At 41.4% G+C, this 14,926-nt stretch overlaps 1 protein-coding gene across 15 annotated transcripts in view; it reads left to right on the top strand.

The window, feature by feature from the left end:
* Positions 1-14,926, top strand: part of UNC13B (unc-13 homolog B) — a 207,562-nt gene that overhangs the window by 164,394 nt on the left and 28,242 nt on the right. For all 15 annotated transcript variants that reach the window (XM_086868136.1, XM_086868133.1, XM_086868139.1 and 12 more), the window contains 5 exons: positions 2,191-2,317; positions 6,893-6,989; positions 7,791-7,934; positions 8,067-8,144; positions 8,675-8,752. In XM_086868136.1, the coding sequence (XP_086724262.1) occupies positions 2,191-2,317; positions 6,893-6,989; positions 7,791-7,934; positions 8,067-8,144; positions 8,675-8,752 (524 nt within the window). The remainder of the gene's footprint in view (positions 1-2,190; positions 2,318-6,892; positions 6,990-7,790; positions 7,935-8,066; positions 8,145-8,674; positions 8,753-14,926) is intronic.

The following is a 14,926-nucleotide window of genomic DNA, read 5'->3' as shown; positions in this document are numbered from 1 at the left end:
GGAACTAAATTTAAGTCATTTTTACATCCAAGTCAGACTTTTCTGTAGCAGGAACAGCACTTTCCACATGTGGGAGCAGCAGCTGGCGGCAGCACACATCCGAGTTAATGAAGTTATAATTGTCCATCGGTTTCCTCACTCACAGGGAGCAGAGCAGGCACAGTCACTGCTCTGTTTATTTCCAGTTTTAGATCTGCAGAGAGAGTTCTCATTTTCTTCTACCGTTGGTTGAGGGATAGCAGAGGGTCAGCAGTTCAGATGCTTCATATACTCCTGCTTTCTTAGTGCTCAAGAAAGAGATGAGGTTATTAATGTAAAACAGGAATGGACTTTACACAGTTCCCTGTGGACTGAAATGGACCATAGTACATGTAATTTGTCCATTGAACCATCACTCCTGAGGATTATGTCTCTCAGATATTGGGCATTTTAATCTCTTTAAAACAAAGATTGGGTTTCTCTTTCATTCTTTTATTCTTTTGGTTTTTTTTGAGATTGTATCTGTGTGGGTCTGTGGTATGTGAACTAGAAGGAAATGTGTATTACACTGTTACAAAACCTTGCAAACAAACCACTGGAACCTTGAGCTGCTTGACAGTTGACAAGGTTTATGGAAAAATTTTACATGAAGATTACTCTGGATTTTGTGTTTTCAGTTGAATAATTCACACTTCATTCTTGTGCATGTTGATGAAGGTTCAGGAGAGATGTGGAAGTTTCTCAATGTTTTGAATTACTTGCACAAATTCACATTTACCTGAAAATGGATAATGTTGTAAGATAAGCATGCCTATCAGTTAACAAGCTATTCAAAGTTGAGAAGAATACTCCCTCTTTTTAACATAGCTGAAACCTGTCCGCACATGAGCAGTGATGCCCTTGGAAAGTTACATCAGTGATGAGGTTTCCACATTAAAGGTAGAAGAGTCTAAAGTCAAATACAGGACAAAAACCTGAGTCTAAGCCAAAATCACGTATGTTTTCATATAATATCTCACATTGTAGTCATGGAAGAGCAGCTTGCTGTGGTGCTACAGTGAACAAAGAAGCTTGGCACAAAGTATATTCGTGCTGTGAAGCTTGGCAGAAGAAAGAGGTGGATGCAGACAGGAGGTACTTGGGGAGCAGCAGTGCAGAATTGATCACCTGATGATGCAGGGTCACAGTGCAGGCAAAAGCCAGCTGCTGAGTCCTTATGTAGTGAAAAAGGAATTAATTTCAATATATTCATGGAAGATTTTGAGGAAAAACTACCGTAGAAGGATCTGCCTGTGGAAGCACATGAGGGGTGGCTTGGGAGAAAGCATTTTGCTGCTTTTGGAAGAATTTAGCAAATATTTTAAATAAATAATTGTGGGCTGATCAGAGGTGGGAGTGAGTTGCTGAAAGATGGTAGTGTGGATGTAGGCTGTGAAGGGCCTTGAGAGTGACGACATGGACCATACATTTCTTCAGATGAAGGGGAGCAGTGATCTGTAAAGATGATAACTGCCGGAAGCTAGGTCTGATTATGGCCAGTGCTTTAGTGGTGTAGGTGTGTGGGAAGGGTTGTATTGTGGAGGTATGGGCATTATACGTGCAGAAGCTCCATCTTCCCAACATTGCCTAGGTACAAAAACATAAGGAAACCTGGCAGGAGGAGGAGGCTCAGCAGCAGACCCTGCTTTGTGGAAGAGAAATACTAATTTCTCCAAATGAGAGCGGGGACGGCTGTATAGCTTGTTTGATCTAGCTTGAGTCGCACTGTCAAACTCTTGGTGCTCTCCACTCTAGTCTCAAGGGGATGTAATGTAACATATTGGTATTGCCTTTGTTTATATCCAAGAATGAACAGATTTGCTCACCTTGATTTTTCCCCTGCAAAGATGGAGTCTCAGCTGTGATAGGTTAAATGAAAAGGCCATGAGAGATTGCTCTGTTTTTGTTGCTTTGACAACAAAAAAATGTTCAACAAATGAAAGTATTAATTAGAGCTACAGAAAAAATCTCCAGAGCCCCAGTAGTCCAAACATCCAAGAACTGCCTGCCTGCTGCCAAAATCCGATGTTGTGAAGACTTTGCAGCTCTCTAGATGCTTCACCCTCAACATTGTTCCATTCTGCAGACATGCTTCGTAAGTCCTTCCTGTGCCTGGTGTGGTGACAGTGGTGAATTCAGACCTAACTGCTTTTTTTCCCCCCTTCCTTACAGAACATGAGAAACACAGACTGTGTAAAAGTGCAGACTATATGAATTTACACTTCAAAGTGAAGTGGCTGTACAACGAATATGTTCGTGATCTGCCTGCCTTCAAGGGAAAAGTGCCTGAATATCCAGCGTGAGTGTTTTATGTCTCCTGTAGTAAATCCCCACTATCTGCTTCCTTTTGTTACCTTGTTCATAGGGTGGCCAGTTGGTTCTTCTGTGGCTGCCTTCAAGATACATAATTTCTTACATCCCAGTTTTCTGTGTTTATGTGCATGTTTGTCCCCTGTGGTGTTCTGTGCCACTGCCCCTCACCCAACTCAGTCCATTATTCTACAACACCTTCCAACATTTCCAAAACTTAGCAATGGCATGGACAGATTTCAAGCTACTGTGTGCCTTCAGTGTGGGCAGTTCTTGAATAGAAGATAATAGGAGCTTTATGCGTATGTAGTGTATGTGGCTGTCATATGTACACACACAGAACAGGATTTATAAATAATGTTTTCTCTTCCTTAGTAAGAAAGGAAACCTTAGTAAGAAAGGAAACCTTAGTAAGGGTGGCTTAATTGGAACCATCAGATAAGCTGTCGCTCTTGACCTCTAAGCAGTTGTTTGCAACTTCTGACTTAAAAAGAGCAACAATAGATTTCAGACCTGGAGAAGGTGTATGAGACCAAAAGGTTGTCTGAGAAACCTGGAGATAATACTGTAACTAGTCCCACACCTGCTTCATGCAACAGCAGCAGGTATTCTGGGTCTTTGCATAGCAGTGTTTTAACTGGTTTTCAGAAACTTGCAGTAATGTTTTCTTCACAACTCCTTTTGTTCTGTGTTTCGCTGTTACTCCTCCACTGGGTTTTGGGAATTTAACATAGTTTTCACCCCCTCCAAATCTTTCTTGCTTCAAGTTTGAGCTTGTTAAAGGCTGCACATAGAGAATAAATTGTTCCTGCTTTACAAGAGTAAAATGCTTTGCTTGTGCTTCTTTATGGCCTTCTGCTACTTCTTGTTTGTTCCTAGCTTTCCTTCTAAGTGAGGTTTACTCACCTCTTTCCAAACAATTTGTATCTGAACATAACACTTGGCCTTAAATACTGATGTTTCATCTAGACCTTGCCAAGCATTGCCTTGCAGACAGCGCTGCTGCTTTCATGTGCTGTGTTGACAGCAACTTTTTTTTTTTTTTTTTTTTTTTTTTTTATTCACATATTTTGCTGACTGGTGGTGCTCCCAGTAGGGCCACTGGCTGGTCTGCAGACACCCTCAGCATTGTGCCCAAAATTGCTGTTCCCACCCTGTACATGAGTGTTACGTGCTGTCTAAATGCAGCACTTTGCCCTTCTTGACAAACACATTTTTCCTGGACCGTGTTTCCAGTTTGGTACTTTGAATTCTCTTGCCATGCTGTTGTGCATGCAGTCCCTCAAGCCTGGTACTAGCTGCATACTAATCAGACTTGAGGCAGTTGGGCATAATTGCTCGGTGTGGGCTGTGGGCCTGATTAAGAAATCAGGTCAGCAAGTGAAGCAGGGTGCTGGAGTGACAGTCTCAGAAGCCCCATTCTCTTTGCTGTGCCTCTGAGTCAGGGCAGTCTCATGCAAGCCATCAGATATTCTTAATCTCTCTTTTTCTCCTGTGTAATCAGGATAATGATGCTCGGTTTTGTTCTGCAGTCTGTTCTGCTCTGCTGGCCTTTGCAATAGAGCTTCAGTGCTCATGTGTATTTGCAGCCACTGGCTTTGTTACTTCACCCTCGTATTTCAGTACAATAGCCATATTGTCAGACACAGGTGATGTTTATCTCAACTGTAACCTTCACCTATCACAAAATATCCCCTTGATATGAATTGTCCTTTGATTTGTTTCATCACAAGTATTTTTAACCTCAAAACTTCCTTAAACAAAGGAGTCTACACATCAGGTTGGCACATTGGTAAACTCCTTAGATGAAACTAAATTGCTGCTGTCCAGAGAATGGTTGGGCTGTCTGTCTACTTGTCAGACAAAAGGCACAAATTCACTTTTCCACTTTATAAACTCTGAGAAACCATGTCCCTGGTAGCCTTGAGATATGATTGAACAGAGTACAGGGTCCAGAGTGTTGAAGTTTTTAAACTCCCTTTATTTTCTGAAGCTCAGAAGCACTTCCTGAAATGGAAATAGCTATATAACTAGGAATGAAACTTCAAAACTTCCTCTCTGCCAGCTAAAAGCTGTGAAGCGTCAGTTCCTGCAAAAACCCAGCTTTTTAGGTCTGTAAATGTGTTCTGTGCTTTGTTTATACACTGATCTTGGCATGCAGGTAGCATTTTGGCTGTACTGAAGCCTACCTCCTCTCTGGTGAGGGAAAATACTCTTGAGATCCTGTTGACTTATTCTGGCTCTCTTCATCAAACAGTATTTTTTCTTTCACTCATTGGAACCCTGCCTATCTTCTTACCTTGGCTTTTGCCAAGGCACAAAGATTGTTCCCTAGATATCCACAGCAAATGAGCAAGATGAATTCACCTGCAGAGTGCAACCCTGATGGAGTCTGGCTCATGGCCAAGCTGAAATGGTAGCCAGTGGAGGTGAACTTACATTTAGTCCTGAAGCACTGCTGCCTTTCCCAGCAGGCAGGACTGAAGTGTATTCTGAGCAAAGCTTGTTTGGAGAGTTTGGCTGTGCCATCTGAGCCAGGCTGTGCTGACCCCTGTGAGCACAGAATGTCTCTGAAGCAGCACCGTGAGTTGCAGCCGTGAGTGCTGGTGTGTGAGTCATTATAGTTTGCTTCCTGACCAATAATTGAAACAGATGAGGGAGAAGATATTTGCCATATAGCACTTTGAAGCTATTTCTGCATGAAATCAGATTATTTTTATTCATTTTTGTGCTAGATAATTTTGCATACTGTTCTGGATATGTTGCCTTCATGGTCCTTGGAGTCCCCCTGACTTGCTCAGCAGCCCAAGACCTGATAGTAAAATACTGTAAGAGGTATTTGGCCTATGATAGTTCTAGATTTGTATTACAGCTCAAACCATAGTTTGGCCCTGAATGTACACGTGGAATCGAAGTATTTATAAATAATTTCCATCTCTCAGGTTTTTCTGTCAGACAAAGAACAAAATTGAGGCTGGCTTTGCAGATGTTCTTACAGAATTTTCTGATCTAAGTGGTTCATTCAACATTCATAGTAAACCTTGTCATGAAGGTGATGCTTTTTTTTATGGGAGGGGGAGCAAATACAGCACTCCCACCCACCCAACACTACCATTTTCTCTGCCACCTTTGCTTAGACAATTTGGCAAGACAGTTAGGTATACCTAGGCACTTGATTTTGTGTAGCAACATATGGCATCCATAAAAATGGGCAGTGTTCTCAACAGCAAATGGCCGTTTCTTGTGAATGTGGTGCAATAACTAAGGATGAATGATAATCAGGAAGTTGCTCTCCTCAGAGTGAAAACTGTGGTTTCTGGTGTATAAAAGTAATCTTCCTGCACGCTGACCTGTGACATGTGAAGCAGTCAGCAGCTCACAGCCTGGGAACTGAGAAACAGGTGGAAGGTGTATAGTTGCTTCCTTGTAAACTGTCTGAGTTCCTTTCTAAGGCTTAAGCTGTTTAAAATACACTATTACAGTTTAAAAGAAAACGTTGAAAGCTTGAGAAACTTGCAGCAGACTTCAACATATGCTGACTTTTAGGAGCCTGAAGTGCCATTCAAAAGGAATTCTTCCAGAATATAGGAAGTCCATATGTCTCTGACAGTGTTCCACTGTTGCTGTCTGTAATAAATAGGGCTGCATAGACAGGTCGCTGTTGGCATTTTAACACTGTGTCAGTTACAATTTCCAATATTAGCATTGATGTGCTTTATATTTCAAAGTGTAGAGATTATTTAAGGCTATCTAGTATGCTCTGCCTGTGAATTTGCTCTTGATCTCCCTCTCATGTCTGGCACATGCTTTCATGTTCTTTGCAAACTCAGCCCACAATTAGCACAATCTCTATGAACACAGCTGCCTGGGCAGAGGAGGCTGTGCTCTGTAAAGCTCATATAATAATCCTTTGTATGAACTAAATTACACATGGACACTTCTTTCTCTTGTTTGTGAACGCTGTTTAGTAATATTTGAAATTGAGATTGGCTTCAGCTGTGCTGTGTTGGCACTTGCATGCAACAAATTCTAGAGAGACATTTAGATAAGGCTGTAAGTGCTGTGTTACTGCTTAAACACAGGCAACAAAAACACACACACCCCCTTTTGTACTGTGTGTGTCCCTCGGAGCAGAGGACAGAGGGACCAGCTGTCAGATCCCATTACTGGAGCTGCTTCTCAGCTTGCCTGTTTTCACATTGCCTATTTGCTACACCAAAGTGAGCAGCAGGACAGGTGCCTGTGGGTGTGGAGGTCTTCCTTGTGTTCTCTGGCACGTGGATGGAAGGGGAAAAAATGACAGTGTTTTGAGGTGAAGCAAAGTTAAGTGTGGCTCTCAAGGGGGAGGGCCTAATGAGGTGGGTATCAAGAAGATAAAAGATAGGAAGAGGGACAAAACCAGCTGAGAACCAGCCCAAGTAATGGTACAGGCCTTGTTAGTTTGTGTAGGGGTGCAAGTATGTTCGCTACATCTGACAGCAGACATCTGACAGCTTTCACAAGGCTTGGTGGGGTTGGGGTACTCCTCTTCCTGCTGTAACTTGCTGTCTTTCCTCCCCTGCAGGTGGTTTGAGCAGTTTGTGATGCAATGGCTGGATGAAAATGAAGATGTTTCCTTAGATTTCCTGCATGGTGCTCTGGAGAGAGATAAAAAAGATGGGGTATGTAGGTCACTCAGAGTGCATAACTAGGTGCTGCATCATTCAGTGCACAGAACCAAATAAAACACTTTCAATTCAGCTGTCTTGCAAATGGAGAATGTGGTTCTTTTTGCTTGCTGAACAACTGGGAAACTCATTTATTTTAGTACTTTACAGGTCACGGAGAACTTTTTAACAGCAAGGTGCATATCATTCATTTTTGTCTGTTCTGGTGCTGTTAATCTGTCAGCCAGTGGCTTGGTGCTCTCTCAGCTCTCTCTGTTTGGGAGAAGTAATTGAAATTGAAAATTGAGGCACTTTGCATGTACTTAGTCATGCAGTGAGAATGTGACCTTAATCCACTGACAGACCAATCTTACTCTTAATTTGCTGAGTATTGCCAATGAAGAGAAGAGCTTTCCTGTTATTCAGTGAGTGTTGGCACTGTAGTCTGTGATACTCATGCAACATTCTGTTTAATAGCCAAATCTAAAAAAAAAAATTAAAATAGCTCTTTACTCCTTCTTTCCTCATTAACTGACAGGCAAACCACGCATTGCATTAAGGATCTCAACATCATGGTACATTTCCCTGATGCTTGTCATGATCACAGTTAATGAAGGACAGTAAATTTATAATCCAAACAAAAAAGGCTCTTTATCTCCTCTAGGCCTTTTAAAGAGTTTCTGACTAATTCTGAGGAAGATGTAGGTTTTGGTAAAGTTACCCTGCCTTCAGAGCAATAGTTGATGGAAACTGAAACTGAAGCATGGTATTTCAAATCTTTCCATTTGACAGTGACTCTTTGTACTTCTTTTTTAGTTCCAGCAAACATCCGAGCATGCTCTGTTCTCTTGCTCAGTGGTGGATGTGTTCACCCAGCTCAACCAGAGCTTTGAAATCATTAAGAAGCTAGAGTGCCCAGACCCTGTTATTGTTGCCCACTACAATAGGAGGTTTGCTAAGGTAATACCCTCAGCACTTAGATGTTTATCTTTTCTTAATGGGGTGTAAGATAGTATGTTGTTGTTGTTTTTTTTTTCCTGCTTCCTGGACTTCTGCAAGACAAGTAACAGAGCTCACATCTTGTCTTTGCAGACTATTGGGAAAGTGCTGATGCAATATGCTGACATACTCTCCAAGAGCTTTGAGTCCTACTGTTCCAAGGAGAAACTGGTGAGTTATGCTGAGCTTTCCTTTTCCCCCAAAGAATCGTGTAGTAGTCCTGATGAAACCAGTCTCACATTGCACCTGACCATGGTGATGATGTATTTTCAGTGTTGTTTTCATCATCATTTGGATGCTTTTGAAGTTTGAATTCTTGCTTGGACCTAAAATAAAAACAGGTCCTGAAGACGATATGCAGGGTTTGGAGGCTGTCAGGGCACCTTGAAATTAGCTTCCACACTGCCTATGTTGTGTGATTTAAAAAAATAAAAGTGGGCTCAGGTTGTTCTGTAGATCTGGTACTTAGAGAGGTCTGTTCATCTGGGTATTCTGCAACTGGGAACATACCATTTCAAGCTGAGGAAAAGTTGATCTGATTTTTTTTATATTTGAGTGCTGAAATCTGTGCATGCCCTGCCTCCTGTGTAACTCCTCGGACATGGTGATACTTGGGGAGGGGTGTTGAGGCACAAGGTCTCCCACTGGTGACATGTGTTGGCATCCTGAGCAGTAACAGTCACCTGCTTTTGTCCATTCAGCCCTGCATCCTGATGAACAACATCCAACAACTGCGGGTGCAGCTGGAGAAGATGTTTGAAGCCATGGGTGGTAAAGAGGTAAATGAACTCAGAGACTGAGTGTTGTGTTATTTCTCATTCTTCCTCATCGTTGCTGAATTCATTTTGATTGATGCTGGGTTTGCATCATATTGGTTCTTGAAGACTGCAGCCATGAGGAGAGCCTTATGATACCTGGCACTGTAAGTGTGGGGAGACAGCCATGACTGAAGGCTTCCCAGCTAAATCTGTCATCAAATGCAGGAGCAAATGTTTTGGAGCACAGAATAGCATAGAAAAGGAAAGAAAAAATTGCTTATTCTGCTCACATGGGTGTGGCTGGTGGAGGTCTCAGTACTGTGTGGACATTGAATCATTTTATATGGCATATAAATGTGAGACAGCACCTTTAGCATTAAATGTCCAATATGTAATACATTACAGACATGCAAGTGTCTTCTCATGTTTTGAAGGAAGTTCAGATGTGTCCATTTGTTACAAGACGGTAATTTTTATAGAAATAATGTTTTATTCCCCCAGGGCACTGTTTTTGTTCTGATGTAATATATGTATTTTTTTTTTTTTTTCTCTTCTTTTTTCATTGCTTTTCAAGATTCAGGAAGATGAAGAAAAGCCTGCTGATGCTGATGTTAGGAAAAATTATTTTCAAGTGCATTTTCTTTGGTTGTGTTGTGATAGAGTCTGTGCTATGACCTGTATGCCAAGAGGACAGTCAGCTTTGCTGATGGACAGCTCAGTTTTTGCCTGTATTGCTTTTCTAAATCTTGCTTGTGTTCAGTGGCAGAATTCTGTGAAGTGTCAAAAATCTCAACAGATAGTTTTATCCTGTGAGGCAAGGAAAACTGCTCTCATTCTTTCACATGTCATCTCAATAATTCTAATTTCTGAGTCCTGCATCAAGAACTAGCATTTTATGCTTCCTGCTGTAATAACAGCAGTAGCTAAATAATGATTTTTGGGAAAAAATGAAGTTGTGATGAAATATTTGTGAAGTGGCCTATAAAATTTTAATGCCTGTGCATTTAATTTCCTTTAAGGAATCAATTTGCTTCTTTTTTCTTTAGTGGTAGCCATTAAATAGGGTTTCCCTGTATTTAAAATTGAAAGTATCCCCTGATACTGTATTAAATAAATGGAGAAAAAAATTGTTTCTTGAGGTTGTTGACTATTTTCCCTAGACTAGATCTCTTCTCTGCGTTCTGCCCTTTAAAACCTTCCACAAGAGGTGGAAGTGAGGTAAAAAAGGGGTAATGAACCCACTATTGCTCCTATACTGTGGAATTAAAAGACTGGAAGGGGAGAGGAACCCAGACAGCAAGGAGTAAAACAGGAAGAAATATGGCAAACACACTAGGAAGCAGATTTTTGGAAATGATTTTTTTAAATTTTCTTTTCAAATGGTACTTATTGCACTTCATAGGGCTGCCACTGATCACTAGAAATAAATTGTGCTGTGTTAGGTGCCTGCATTATCTGCTGTCCCTGGGGGTTTCCTGCTTGGTGACTGTGTAGTACATTGCTTCTTGACTCGAAAACTGCCAGGTTCTATGTTTTGCTAGAGTAAACAAGGTCTTGTCCTAGTTTGAGTAGTCTTTTGGCTGCAGATTGAACCTGACAATTGGGTAACAATAGGTGAGACAGCAGTTTTGACAATAGAACGTACTGGAAATGCATCTGTGGGTTCTGTCCTCCTTCAGGAAGGACAGTTCTTACTTTCTGTGGCACATTTGTTCTATGGTCATCTATACATGACACGGTACCTTGCACAAAAGTAAGCATTATCCTGACTAGTCTACCCAAAAATAACTTCCTTGGGAGAGTAAGAAACTACCATAGTGGTATGCCCTGGTCTTGAACTGTTCAACTTCTTGTGTTCTCGAAGGCCTTCTTGAGAGCCAGGTACCAAATGTTCCATTGCTCTGTGGCAGGTATGTTACTTGTGCTATGTGTGCAGCCAGACCTTGGGGACTGGTTTCAGTTACTATGTGCTTGTGGCTTTATCTGCTTCCGATTCTCAGATCCATCTCGATCTGCAGCTGTAGCTGTAGCACTGCACAGCTCTGGAAAGCTCTGAAATATTGCTGCTACATGGTGTTCTTTGCCAGTAGATTCAGGGCACCCCCCCTAGGGAAATTCAGGTCACTTACTCCCTTTTGCAGAGAGGGCAGTTAAGGGACAGGGCTCACCTGTGGTCATCCTGCAGTATAGTGGCATAGTGTGGAACAGGAGTGCTTGCCCAATATTACATATTGAGATTGGGTTCCTGTATACAGTGTCTTCCTTTGCTCTCTCATGCAGCCACTGCCCTCAATGAGTTATGGTACCTTTTCCCCTTACTTTTCTTATTCTTTTCTGAACTATTGTACTCCAAATAGGGCAAAAGTTGCCCAGAATCTCTGGGTTTAATGTGTCAACATCATGTGGTCTGTGAACATTTCTAGTCAGAAACAGTAAGGACAGGAGCAGAGCTTTAGGGAGCTCTGTTTGGAGGGATTCCCTTGGGTCAAGGCAAATATATATATATATTACACACAAATACGTAAATACACATGCATACACAGAGAAAAGTACCTTAAATAAATTATAGGAATTATAATTAATACTTTTATTTCCCTTCTGAGTTGTATTGATCTCATGGGATCAAAACAGCTTCATCATGACTCCGGAGCATTCTCAGACATCCCCTAAATCATGTTTTGGAGAGGCAGTGTTTATGAAGTGGCAGATAGCATTAAAAGTGTAATGAATAGTAAAACTGGGAGGTGAGTCCTGGATAAAAACTGCATGCATTAATACTTTTTGAAACCTTGGATTCCTCTGAATCATCTCCAATACACCAGCAGAGTAGAGATTATAATTTAGCTCTCTGCTGGAATGGGCTACAGTCAGTTCTAGTGTTTAGGCTAGTGCCTAAACATTTATTTAATTATTCATACTTTTCCTAATAAAAACCTAATATGACTTGCATTCTCTACCACCTCTGTGGTTTTCCAGCAGACTTCAGCCTGCAGTCCATTATTTTGTTTAGCTTTTCTTGAGTACAGAACTCATGGCAGTGAAATTAAAAGGTGCTGTACTGCATTGCACACTGCTGGAGTCTAGATGTAGTGTGAAAGACTGGTTTAAAACACTTCTATACCTTTTTACCCCAAGGGAAGCATGTGAGGTGAATATTAGAGACAAGAACTGCCTAGGGAACCCAAGGAGTTAGCTGCTGAGTAGCAGCATATTGTCGTCATACAATTTCCATGCCTTTGGTTTCAAGCTAATCTTCACAATTAAAGCTTCAGGAAACTCTCTCTTAATGCTTAGCCAGGGTTAGCCCACATTTTAAGTCCTATGTTAGCCATCTGAATAACAAATTGCAGGACAGCTTAGAAACAGCCAAGGCTTAAATAGGAATATTCTTAAAGGATTTGTGGTATCTAGTGTTTGCTCCTCTTTAGCATCCCACATGCCACAGCTAAGGCTGTCCTAATATTTGAGAAGTTTGCAGCTATTGTTTGAATTCAGTGCTCCATGTTTCTTACTCTTGAATCCTGTAGGAAAGTGGGGAGATGCCTGAAAATTCAGTGCACATCCCTAAAGGGGGTTTGGATCTGCTGAGCTCCCACAGGCTGGTGGAGGGAGGCAGAACAAAAATCAGTAGCTTCAAACTGGAATCAGATGAACTCCATAACTTGCTAAATCTAAAATATGTTAGCAGGGCATAATTCTTAGCTGCTAATATGCCAGAACAGACCTGATGATTTCACTCTGCCTTTTATAGATGGGAATTGATTAACATCTTCAGCTTTCTAGAAGGCAAGAGTCATGTCTCTCCACCTACACCACCTACAGAGAAGCCTTCCAGTTCTGGCCACTCACGCTTCACGAGTGTGTGTAGAAACCAAAGAAGAACTAATTACGTCTCATGGAAAACTTGGAAGCCCATCACTGCAAATTCTTAGGCTCAGGGGTTTTGCTTCATGCATGAGGAAAGGAGGAGGAGATGATCCTAAATTCAAGTTGATAGCTCTTCAGTACAAATGCCACCATTCAGAGTAGCAGAGGACTTGAGGTTCCAGCCCTAAATGGGTTCAGATGAGACTTTGAGGCACAGATTCTCTCAGAAGCCAAGTCTCAAATATTTTCAGAAATTTAACAGAGACTTGAGTTCTTCCCTGAAATTTAAATACAGGATTATCTTTTCCATCTTTGTACCTCAGTTTTCAGCATCACACTTCTAGCCTCAGACCCAAAACTGTGGCTGTGCCAGCCATTATTTCAACTAGAATTGAAACATTTGCTCAGAGATCAGAAGCCACCTCATTGTGGCTACTGTCCCGTGTTTTGCACAGAGAACTTTCCATTCTTCCTCTGAATTATCTCTCATACACCCACAGAATGGAGATCATAAGCCCACTGAGCGAAATGGTGTGGATGTGACATGTGGCAGTGACCTAGCTGCCTAATCCTGTTTTCTGCTGTACCAGCCAGATTTATCATGCAGTCCAAGTAGCATTTCTTGCTATCAGTGATAGCTGATATGCTTAAAATTCATTGACTGAGCAGCAGCAGCAACACCATTGTGGGTTCATTTGAGCACTCTTATCAGTGCTTCACCACATTGGCCAAGTTTGCAGTTTATACCATATGCTGCAGTAGTCTGTAACTGATAGATTTATGTGTAGGAAACAGCAGTACACACCTACCAGCACCTTCCTAATGAACTTATATCACACTCAGATAATTCCCAAAACTTTGCTTTAGAGCCAAAGCAGGCCAATGCCTAATCATTAACCATCAATAATGTGTTAGGTGGAGTCCTTGTTCCCTAGTAGCAGTTCTCAGAAAACAACAGCTTTTCTGGCATGACAGGGGACTTTGTGGATGCTGAACCAGAATGCTTACTACCAGGGTCTGGCTTCTGAGGATGAGGCTGGGCACCTCGAAGTCAAATCTGGGCAGCTGTCTTGCCAGTTGTACCCAGAGAGCTGTGAGCTGATACTCTGGAGGAGTGAGAGTTCCTTACCACAGATACTGGAGCTCATCCCCTTGGCAAAGCATTGTGTCAGCTGTCTCTTCTTGCAGTACTGGGACAGCAGCACATCTGCTATGAGGACGATCAGTTTGCAGTAAGGGAAAGCTTAAAGGTAGCCACTGAGCTCTCCAGGCCACCTCACAGTAAAATGAATCATTGATTGCACAGTTTATGAACCAGGGCAACAAGTTCTTGATCCTGACCTCAGGCATCATCTAAGCTGTGCATCTGATAAATTATAAAGTAAAAGTAAATAGTGAAGAATAATTGCTTGTACCAAATTCTTCTGGGTGGTTTATTTTTGGTTTATTTTATTTTGGGGTTTTTTGGTGTTTTTTTGTTTGTTTTTTATTATTATTGTTTTTGGGGGTTTTGTTGTTGTTCGGTTTTTTGTTTTGGTTTTTTTTTTTCCCTGACTGAAAAAGCAGTTGGGTGAAATGTTTTGATGAATCATGAACTGGTCCTACCTCAAACCTGGCAGAAATGGCTGAAATCAGAGGGCAGTTCAGTGCCATTAATACTAGAGAGCGAATCAGACAGCTTGTGACTCACTGTGCCTTTACGCAGTAGGAGGGAAGGATTAATGTAGGGGCAAGAGAAACCATCACCACCAAATGCTGTTTTTATTTTGTTACCTACGAGCTTGGCTAGAATGAATGCTGATTGGCATGACATTAGCTTCCTTCTGCCGTCACAGAGCACAAGTGTTACAAAGATAATAGGAAAATAAATTTACTTTAATAAGAGAAAAATAATCGGAGGCAGCAATGCCTAAAGTTACAAGGCCTAAGTAATCATCATTTGCTTGGTTGTTGGTTTTTACTTTAATTACTTTTAAAATTCTGATCCAGAAGTTTCATTAGCACAGGTTCAAATGCGTAATAGAGTCAATTTTCCATGCCAGCTTACAACAGGAAAATGAGTGGATCAGATTCCAAATCCCCTAAGGCTTGGCTTTCTCTGACAGATGCTGAAGCAATATGAAAAGGGCTTCAGCACTGATTTTAGAGGTTGGAACTCCTGTTGTGTTCAAATCCTGTATAGATGGATATACCATAAAAAATCTAAACTGATTTTTAACCACAGTACTGGTACATGGTTCATTACATTCCTAAAGAGATGCTCTGCCTTAGAGGAAGCTTTTTGTTTTACAAACATCTTGCCTGCCTGCATATACAGGCAAATCTGTT

Source organism: Cyanistes caeruleus, chromosome Z (assembly GCF_971803275.1).
Source record: "Cyanistes caeruleus chromosome Z, bCyaCae1.hap1.1, whole genome shotgun sequence".
NCBI classification, from domain to species: Eukaryota; Metazoa; Chordata; class Aves; order Passeriformes; family Paridae; genus Cyanistes; species Cyanistes caeruleus.
The sequence above is the reverse complement of the archived record's forward strand: the minus strand, read 5'-3'. Positions and strand labels throughout refer to the sequence as shown.